Below are 11246 nucleotides of genomic sequence, written 5' to 3'. Positions count from 1 at the left end.
AAATGGAATACAAGAAGGTTCCAAATTCTAAACTCCAATAATGACAAGGGGGACTCAGGAGGACTAGATAAATATATTTTTTTTACTTGACAATGATAAGTTGCAGGTTCAGTTCAATTTGATATGTTCCGTCGGTAGAGTCTAAATAAAACGCGCCTAAGGGAATCACTTGCTATATTTTAAAGGGGCTTACATCAATTCTTTGCCACGAATACTTATGTAATAAAGCAGCTGCGAATTAAAACGAGAGTAAATTCACAAATATTTTTTTATCAAAATAAGGTACCTACAAGTTATTTTATTGCGAAATCGTAATAAAAAGCAAAGAACGCGTTGTGAAATACGTACCTACGCAAATTCCTAAGAGCTTTTTTATCTAAGTACTCACATACAAATATACCGACGATTTGGTTTATCTACGCTTCTGATTGCATCCGAAACACTTCCAGAAGACACACACCTACCTATCTGCCTATCGCCGCGATAAGCCCGAAGGCATTCTAATAATCTCGTGAGAGAGCAACTGAAATTTTCTACAAGGAAATGTATCAGCTAACGCACTTATGATTCCATGTTTTTATCGTTGCGGTATTATTAGCAGTGGAAAGTCGAGCGCGAAGCTCCGCGTAGGGGAGGGGTGCGGGGCGCGCGGGGCGCGGAGCGGGGGTCGCTGGGGCGCGGGCGCCGTGCGCGCGCAGCGGGGGGCGGGGCGCCGCCGGCCCCGCCCCCTCGGGCGCCAATCCGCGGCGGCGTGGAGGGGCGGCCGGGCCCCTGGCCTCTATTTACTCTTTCAATCAGTGCGAGTGTTTGCCCCTGGCCGGCGTGCACGCGCGGGTGATGCGCTAGCCATGATCTCGCAGAAGCTGTCGTACGGCGACGTGCCGACGTCCGCGTCGCTGAGCTCGCTGTCGCCGGGCCTCGCGCCGCCCTACGTGAACAGCATGGGCTGCATGCCAGCCCAGCCCTACCCGAATCTGTACTCCAACAACATGGTGGCCGGCGGCTCCTGCATGGGCTCCCCGGGCGTGGGCTACTCGCCGCCCAGCACCATGGCCTCCTGCATGGGCGGCGCCGGCGGCGTGCCCTACGGCTCCCTGCCGAGGGAACAGGAGGCCGCCTCGCCGACCTCGGCGCTCCAGCGGGCAAGGAACGACAAAACCTACCGCCGCTCCTACACGCACGCGAAACCACCCTACTCCTACATCTCGCTCATCACTATGGCCATCCAGAACAACCCCACGCGAATGCTGACGCTCTCGGAAATCTACCAGTTCATCATGGATTTATTCCCGTTCTACAGACAAAACCAGCAGCGCTGGCAGAACTCCATCCGGCATTCGCTGTCTTTCAACGACTGCTTTGTGAAAGTTCCGCGGACGCCCGACAAGCCCGGGAAGGGGTCGTTCTGGACGCTGCATCCGGACAGCGGGAACATGTTCGAGAACGGCTGCTTCCTCCGTCGTCAAAAGCGATTTAAAGATGAGAAGAAGGAGGTGATTAGACAAGCGCAGAAAGCGACGCACGGGCACGGACACCACGGAGGGCACGAGAAGAGAGATCACCACGATAAGGGCGGGGAGCTCCGGGCGGCCGGCGGCGGCGTCGGCGACGACAAGGAGATGCGCGACGAGCTGCTGGCCCAGCTCCACGCGGCGCCCGAGCTGTGCCTGCCCGAGCACACGCCGCTGGCCCTCGAGCACTACGCGCAGCTGAAGCAGGAGCCGCCCGGGTACGCGCCCGCGCCGCACCCCTTCAGCATCACGCGACTCCTGCCCGGCGCTGACACCAAGTCCGACCTGAAGATGTACGACGTCAACTACGGGTACGGGCACTCGGCGGAGAACTACTACCAGTCGTCGCTGTACCACCACCACCACGCGCACGCGCAGCCGCCCTTGTGACAGTACCCGCTGGCGTAGGCCCGCCGCGGCCCCTGGCCCGGCCCCGACGCCGCGCTCTAACCGCGCAAGTAAGTCAACGGACTCCGCACTAAAATCTCATTAAATTATTGATATTGGACTCCTGAGTGAGCGTGATTTGTGTTCTGGTGATATTCTAAGACGGTTTGTGTAAATACGCTATTTTGTCCAAGCCTAAGTATCGTTATAGAAGCGTCGCGTCGCGTTGTCGCGTTAGGCCTATTTGTGGAACTTGCGAAAGTGTCCTTTAAAGTCCTTCTGAGCGTCTCCGTCGGCTCTTTTGAATCAAATAACAATATAAATAAAATGAGTGACCGTTGAGCTTTTCCATGAGTCGTTCTGTAACTGACATGAGTTGGAATAGAGCTAATCAGTTGCATTAGACGATCGATACGTTATCTGCAAAGCTGTATCAATCGCCCGTGGCCGTAATACTCGTTGAACTCTTTTGTATGTAAACACAAATAAGTTGTAGTAAATATCACATTTTAACGCGAATTTAAATGCCAGATTTTTTTTTTTACCCAAATGCCTTTCAAATCACATTCACGAGTCAAAAATTTCAATCTTATTAAAATTTGTGTTAAAATACGAACCTAAAACTACGATAACACGTTTTTATAAATTGTTGTATGCATTTTTTATGGTAAAAACGTCGGTTTGACATAAGTAGGTAATATAAAAGTTATAATACTACATTACTTCATATATAAAATAAACAAAATTAAATATAAAGTCAATTAAACTACCTATCAAAATTGCTCGAGTGAAGTAAAAATATATCTTCAATTAAAACATTTTTATTGAAATTAGGTAGTATGTTTAGTTCTACGTATAATAATAATATCTAAATGGAAAAATTTTAAACAACATACCAAATAATTTAAAAATGCTTCATTATAGGAACATATGTTATTAATTATTGATAGTTAATTGATTGAAAAGAGTCTACGGAAAACACAACAGAAGTGACGTCATATCGAGGACAGACGAACTGTGCAATGTCAATGTAAAATGTGTATAATATACTTTAGATAGGTGAAATGGAATTACCGTTCTGTCGACCATCGCATAGTCTAGATAAGTTTTGTATATATAGTTCTAAGGTAAATATATATGACTTTAAATAATGGTGTTTGGTGTAAAATAGGTACCTATCCAGGCTTCTGCACTACATTCCAATATTTATTTATATGCAAGTGTCAATTTAGCATTTTTTATATTACCAAATAGCTTAGTAAGCGTTGCCGTTTATAGGTACATATAATCGAATTGAAGTTTAGTTGAATATGGAACACCAAATTTTTTTTAATTTCTTGGTTGCTCTCATAACAAAATTTGCTCATAATAATGGCCGCTTTCGTATCGTTGTCGCTTCTTGTATCATGGAAAAATTACACCACGTACTTACATAGTTATTATTATCAACTCTCTAATTTTTAAACTGAACTATCCAAAGACAAACCTGTCATTTCAAAGACAATTAACCAATTTACACTTCATATTTCCGATGACATCATTATGAATAAAAATCGGATTTGACAGCGTTGGCATAATGTAGCTCGCCTTGGGCTCGCCTGACCTTAGTCAAGTGGTAAAAACCTCAAGTTTTTTCGACAAAATTCGTATGTGAATCGGCGGCTTAATGTGATATTTCTAGGTTGTCATGTTTCTGTGATATCACGGCCGTTATTGCGTATAGCACTTGGAATTTGAAACGGAGTGTAGAATTCTCATTTTGTTTGATCATTATATTGGTTATCTTTAATTACATCCGATATTTTAATATCAAGTACTATCACAATAATGGTGCAAAATAATTTTCGCGGATTAGTTTTTTGTAGTTATAAGATTTTTATATTTTTCTGTTAATTTTCTCATTTGCTAAAATTAAAACAACCCATTTCACTAAAAACAACGAAATAAAATTATATTTCCTAGATTATTAGTGTAATTATGAAGAGCAATATATCCAAGTATGTTCACCGGCAGTTACCTATACCAATTTAAGTGTATAAAAATAATATAAAATAATAATTCACGCGATTTTCAATAACTCACAACTTGAATATACCTACGTTACCTTAAATACAGGTAGGTATTTCAATATTATTTAATTTTCCAATATGGAGACATGTAATAGATTTATTTCATTTTATTAGCAAAATTACATGCAACATTATTCAGTTATAAATATTTTAAACATATTGTCAATGCTTGCTAAGCTATAAAATCATATTTTAATCATATTAGTTATAATATTATAGTAATGCTAAATTAATTCTTGATCTTATAAATACATATTAATGCCATACTCGAATCTTGATAGGCTACTTATATTATCATCTGTTAGTTTCAGAGTTAATAAAATTAAGTATTTACAATAATACATTGTTTTCTTTAAACAGTTCCACTAAGTTTAGGTAAAGTGCAATTGAGGTGGTAGGAAGGAAAACTAAAACTACCTATTTATATTTATAATACCCAGTACGGATATACTTATGGTCGTTCTTGTCTACGTGACAGCGTGATAAAACGGTGTCCCTCACTTTCTATCCCACGGTGTTAAAAAGTGACTGTTATTTTATCACGTGGATAAAGATGGATAAAACCATCCATAATAAGCCAGCTGTACGGATATGATGGTCGTATTTGTCTACGTAACAGCGTGATAAAACGGTGTCTGTCTCTTTCTATCCCGCAGAGTTAAAAAGTGACAGTTGTTTTATCACGTGGATAAATGTGGATAAAGCGATCCATAATAGGCTTGCTGGTATACTTAATGAAAACGCTTCCGTATGGGAATTTCACATGAAATAATTTTCAAAATATTACGTCACTGACAGGGATTCTACATTTTTTTTATTTATTTAAATAAACACCTTGTAAATTGTGCAGGGTGTTTTGATTGTGACTTAGGTGAAATAAAATATTCTCAAGTAGCCTTTTTAATAGTAGCTTTGCTTAGTTAATTTGGGGCTAGGTTGATCTGTGTAAGTCCCCTAATATTTATTTAATTATTTTAATAATTTTCTAGATTTAGCTGCATAGACAAAACGTTAATGAATGAGGTACTTTAACTATTACTGAAATCTTTTGAAATAATATTTAAATTGACATATTTACGTAGTTACTAACAAAACAAAACAATACCACTGGCGTTAGAAGCGGCGTCAACAAACTATTTACTCACTTCCGTAACGATAATAATCGACACAAAAACCAATTTGGTTCAAAAATCCCTTAACCCTTTCATCCCATGTATCCCAATCTGTCGTTAAGACAATTGCACAAAGAACTTTTACTGTCGTTCTCACTTTTGTCGGCTTGCGCAAGCTCGCCATAAAGCCATAAACCGTACAAAAGGGTTAACACGTGGCTCGGTGTTAATTTGTTTGAGAAATCGGCAATGCCGATAAACTTGAATGGACCGATGATACAATGTTTCGTAAAGGTGACATTCGGATGGCAACTGCAGCTGCATTAAGGTGACAGTCCATTTCCAACGACAGCAGCACTACCATTCATTTTACTATGGAAATTGACAATACCTAACACCGACATATTTGAACTATAGTACCTAGTGCAGCTGCGGTGATAAATGGAATGTTACCCTTAGGCTAAGCGTATGCTGAGACGTAGGCGACGCAGTTCACTGCGCACACTGCATCACAAGGACGTTCCATACTTTACAAAACCTGTGGCGGTATCATGGTCACATTTTATCACTTGTCATGTCATTCGTCACTTTCGCACTTACATACTTGTAATAACGTGACAGGCATGATGACAGATGATAAAAAACTGACAATCTTAGCCCTCCTGCTCTGCGCTGCGCTGTGTGAACTGCATCGCTTGCGTCTCCGAATACGCCTATTAGTCTTACTGTTGCGGCATTGGTTAGTGGCATAACTACTGTGGCGTTGACGCGCATGCTGTCATTACCAATTTCCTTGCTAAAATAAGTGACATCGCCGTATTACTTCCTCGATTAAATAGAACGTCCAATCCGTACTTAATTTCTAACGAAATTGAAAGTGACAGCGCCCGCGTTGACGCCGCAGCAATGCCTAACGTCGCAACAGTAATACAGCTACAGTTGCAATCCGTATGACACCTTAAAGCGAGTTTGTTGTATTGGGAAATGGCAGGTTTACATTCAGTTCATATTTATGTGAGACAGTGTGGCTTTCGATTTTAAGCACGTGAATCATAACTTCGGATGTGAATCATAAACTCTGGCTATATTTAAATGTTTTCACAATAAGCATCTTATACTTTTGCTTAATCCGTTTTTTGTTCAAGCTTTTTACAAGCGAGATTTAAACTACGGAAACAGTTCATATTATAAATTTACAATGTAACATTTATTCGATCTTAAAAGAATCTTAACACATTTGTGTTTGTCATACATATGTGTGTAATATTTATGTCTTTTATTGATAACAGTTTATCGGGACGGGGAAAAGTGTAGAATTTCCCCATCTCAGAATGTCATAGATAACTTTAACTTCTCCGTGAGTAGGCAAAATTTCCAGGATATTTTAATACCCAGAATTTAGCTTGTCAAGTTTCGGTGCAGACATGGACCATGAACAAACTTAGTGCGACAATTGTATGCCATATAATAGAATAGGTATATTAAGAATTTACTAACTTTTATTGTTATATAATTGACGATCAAATGAAATAGTTATCTTGTTTCTATTAATTTTATGTTAAACCTCTCGATACATCGGGTCATGGACAAGAGCCTACCATTATTGTGACAAACCCACAATGGCCATCACAGCATCGCTGACATAATATCGCATTTATTCAAATAAAAACATTATAAAAACGAAAACACAACAGCCACAGCACAAAAAAATACTAAAACTCAAGTGATTCACTATAAAACTTGTAAGAATACCACCTTGCGATTACATCTCGAGTAAAACTATTCAAATGAAAATGAATCTTATCGCCACAGAAAAGGAGGGTCGTGATATTTTTGGAGGTGAATAGGTTATGTTTGCCTGAGGTTCTGATGACTGGTAAGGTTTTGAAAGGTGGTCATCAGGGCCCAAGCCCGGTAGCGTGTAACAAGCTGAATGGAGTGACACGTGAAATGTGAATGATAAAAAACATCGCCCACACAGTGCGTTTCCATTGACCCTGGCATGTATGGGAACAGGGCAATGGGACTCCGTGCTTATGGCCCGATTTACACATTTAGGTAATAGATTTAAGTTCGAGTTCATTCATAGGTACTTATACAATTGCTACGTGAGTTAGTAACTGATAAAAATGTAATGAACTCGCACTTAACACTAATCAATGTGTAAATGGGACCTATGTTATTATTAAGGAAATAATTATCTACAACACTTTCATGTTTATGAATAAACTAGGTACCCAGAGTTATAGGTATATTGTTATTGATGCAAGTGAAATCCGTTACGAGTTAAGTTACCAAAATGATATCAAATTTAATCGAGTTGTGCCTAATGTTCGAATAGGTACCTACGTAAGTACCTACTCTAAGGTTTCTGGGCGTATGCATGTTGTAATATAATCCTATGAAATGTCCATATCACCTCCTTTCAAGTACATATGTATATAGGTACTAAAATAAGTACCTATAGGTAAGACTACAGATAACAGATAAGCATAACATAAGTTACAATATGAGTTACAAGTTTAGCCCGATTCTCTGGAAAGTGCATTTTCTCTGTATTTTCTCACATCGTTTATCCTGATTGTAGATATTTATAAAAATTATGATAAATAACATTAAAAAAAATATAACATGCAATGCAGAAATTACGTGACATGTCCTGCTGACCCAAATCACACATTTTTGCCCTTTTTGTTGTGCAATATATATATTATTGCAAGTAATGAAAAAGAAAATTAACCAATTATGTAAGTTATTATACATATACTTAGGTATATCAATTTGACAATTTAAGTGTAACTTTAATTCATCGTAAGACAGTGCAAACGTGTCCCCGCGCCGGCGGTGAAGGGTGTCACCCTATTTCACAGACAGAAATTTCATAGAATGTCGTTTCTCAGAAATTCTTTCATATATTATTTGGTTCATATACTTTTAGTTCCAATATTATTGTTTCATAGACTATTTACTTGGTTGAAACATATTTCACCGAAATTCAGTTGAATGTATATTACTATCAAACTTTTTAAATTTAGAAACTTATCAAACAGTAGAGTTATGTTTCGTGTATTCTTGTTTCGTAGACACAGATTTCATAGATGGTTGTTTCATAGGAACTGTTTGATATAATATTTAGTTCGAGTATTTTCTTTCAAAATATTATTATTTCAGAACTTATGCACTTCATTTAGATTTATTGAGAAGAAACTCAATGCAAAGAATTGTAATATTAGAACTGCGAACCCCGCTGAAACAAACTGTTGCCAGAAAAGTAGGTTAGGTTAGGTTAGAACTGCGACCCCCGCAGAATCAAACTGTTGCCAGAAAAGTAGGTTAGAACTGCGACCCCCGCAGAATCAAACTGTTGCCAGAAAAGTAGGTTAGAACTGCGACCCCCGCAGAATCAAACTGTTGCCAGAAAAGTAGGTTAGGTTAGGTTAGACCTGCGACCCCCGCAGAAACAAACTGTTGCCAGAAAAGTAGGTTAGGTTAGGTTAGAACTGCGACCCCTGCGGAAACAAACTGTTGCCAGAAAAGTAGGTTAGGTTAGGTTAGAACTGCGACCCCCGCAGAAACAAACTGTTGCCAGAAAAGTAGGTTAGGTTAAGTTAGAACTGCGACCCCCGCAGAAACAAACGGTTGCTAGAAAAGTAGGTTAGGTTAGGTTAGAACTGCGACCCCTGCGGAAACAAACTGTTGCCAGAAAAGTAGGTTAGGTTAGGTTAGAACTGCGACCCCCGCAGAAACAAACTGTTGCCAGAAAAGTAGGTTAGGTTAGGTTAGAACTGCGACCCCCGCAGAAACAAACTGTTGCCAGAAAAGTAGGTTAGGTTAGGTTAGAACTGCGATCCCCGCAGAAGCAAACTGTTGCCAGAAAATTAGGTTAGGTTAGGTTAGAACTGCGATCCCCGCAGAAACAAACTGTTGCCAGAAAAGTAGGTTAGGTTAGGTTAGAACTGCGATCCCCGCAGAAGCAAATTGTTGCCAGAAAAGTAGGTTAGGTTAGGTTAGAACTGCGATCCCCGCAGAAGCAAACTGTTGCCAGAAAAGTAGGTTAGGTTAGGTTAGGTTACAAAGATTTATGATTTATTTTTTGACACAGTAAGTATTGAGTTACTGAGCCTTCTATGAAATGTAAATATTAAGTTTAATAAAATGTGAAACAAAATTCTATGAATATGCAGGCTTGGAAACAAGTTTTATATAAACTTAATATTATAAGGAATAATAATATATGACCTGAAATTTTATGACATGAATTTCGAAACATTAATTTTCTGAACTATAAAAAATCTACAAGTACAGCTTCTACAATGTAAGTGCACTGGAAGTTGATCATTCTATGAAATGATAATATGAGAAACATTTTCTATGAAGCGCAATTCTACGAAAATGTAGTATATGAAACAACGTACAACCGCGGTGAAGTGGTTAGCTTTATGGAGGCTGTAAACCACCCACCGCGGGTTCGAACCCCGACGCTAACTCGGTAAAACGCCTTTAATCATTTTATTGCCCGTGTCGTCTATATCCGACAACGTGAAATAAATGCGGACATTAATAATAAAAGTTACATTTCCAGAATTTTACAACTGATATTCGTTTAGCAGTTTCACACACAAATTATTTTTAATCAGTTTCCCCATTGATTTGGTTTAGCTACAAAACTTTAGTAGCCAACATTTATTAGCGCCACTTGCACCATCCCACTAACCCGGGGTTAAGCGGTTAAACTGTAAACCTAGTGTCAAATTGTATTGGCAACCACGGTAACTCCAGGTTTAACCCGTTAACCCCGGGTTAGTGAATGGTGCAAGTTGCCCTTAGAGTTTTATATAAATATTAGACTCAGCCCGGCTCGGCACGGGTTAGGTTAGGGTTGATTCAATAGAATTATTGATAGGTGAAAACCGCATCAAAATCCGTTCAGTAGTTATTGAGTTTATAGCGAACATAAAGACAGACAGACGCGGCGGGGGACTTTGTTTTATAAGGTGTAGTGATTTTAGTCGAGTCAATAGGTAAGTACTCGTGCCATTAACCATCATCCGTAAACACGCATGCCGACTTTATGAATGAATTCATTCATTATTTCTCCATGCAATGCAGCCGGGGTACCGCGAAAACCGAAATTCGCCAATTGCGGGGATCTTTCTCTTTTACTCCAATGAAGGCGTAATTAGAGTGACAGAGAAAAATCCCCGCAATTTACGAACTTCGATTTTCGCGGTTATGGCCCAGCTCACTGTAGGTACAATCAGCAATTCTAATATTCCACGCTAGCGTGCTTAATACACAAATAAACCTATTCTCGAAGAAACGACTCAATTCGAAGGTTTTCACATTTATTACTTTTTTATATTTACTTTAGTCCGATTTTTATTTTGTCATCGTTGATTTGGAAGCTCCTCATTCTGGGCGAAATAAATACGAAATCAAAACGTGTCCCGATCTGCAGAAAGCGACCAACTTTTTATTTTTGTCAAAGTGGCTTACACCCTAACTCAGTAGCTTTGGTCGCTTTCTTCTTTGATAAAAAAATTGAGTTGGTCGTTTTCTGCATAACTACGGTCGAATGTAAGTTTGTATGTAGGTAATTTTCCGGTGACTTATGAAAATACCATACGTTTTCGTAATTTAGACGATTTTTTTTTTAAATACGTTAAAATTGCGCTTATATTGAACAGGATGGGGAACTCTATCTACCTATCCACCAAATTGTATTGAAATCTGATGAAATAAAATCTATAACAAAATAAGAAACGGCCCTTTGTATATTCACCTTCTTGTTATTAGCTTTCTCGTGAGGATAAAACCGTGTTATCTGTTACACGATTTCCTTAATAGCGCCCCGCCTCTAACCCGGGTACCTACCTATACGTGTAAGATATACGTGTACCTTCGCGTGTGTTGGGAAGAAAACCTTTTTTCGGCGCTTGTGTCGGCGTTATCAATGTTTGCTAGGGCCGGAATAAGCGCACGTAGGTGTATCCGACGTGGCTAGTCCCTTATGCGTATATGGGGGGCTTGTTCGACTTGTACAAGTATTAGGTCGTGACATGGCCATAATGTATCTATTTAATTTTTACAAAAGAAGATATGTGGCAACCAAGTTAAGAGATGTCATTCTGACGAGTTGTTATTAGACTCAAAATTATAATTCCTAT

At 39.4% G+C, this 11246-nt stretch overlaps 1 protein-coding gene across 1 annotated transcript; it reads left to right on the top strand.

Annotated features, from left to right (window-relative positions):
• The first annotated feature begins 712 nt into the window (after positions 1–712).
• On the top strand, positions 713–4306 carry LOC134673653 (silk gland factor 1). Its single transcript, XM_063531657.1, has one exon. The coding sequence runs from the start codon at positions 849–851 to the stop codon at positions 1899–1901; it is 1053 nt and encodes a 350-aa protein (XP_063387727.1). The 5' UTR covers positions 713–848; the 3' UTR covers positions 1902–4306.
• Positions 4307–11246: the final 6940 nt, after the last annotated feature.

The sequence above is a fragment of the Cydia fagiglandana genome, chromosome 18 (assembly GCF_963556715.1).
Source record: "Cydia fagiglandana chromosome 18, ilCydFagi1.1, whole genome shotgun sequence".
In the NCBI taxonomy this organism is placed as follows: Eukaryota; Metazoa; Arthropoda; class Insecta; order Lepidoptera; family Tortricidae; genus Cydia; species Cydia fagiglandana.
The sequence above is the reverse complement of the archived record's forward strand: the minus strand, read 5'-3'. Positions and strand labels throughout refer to the sequence as shown.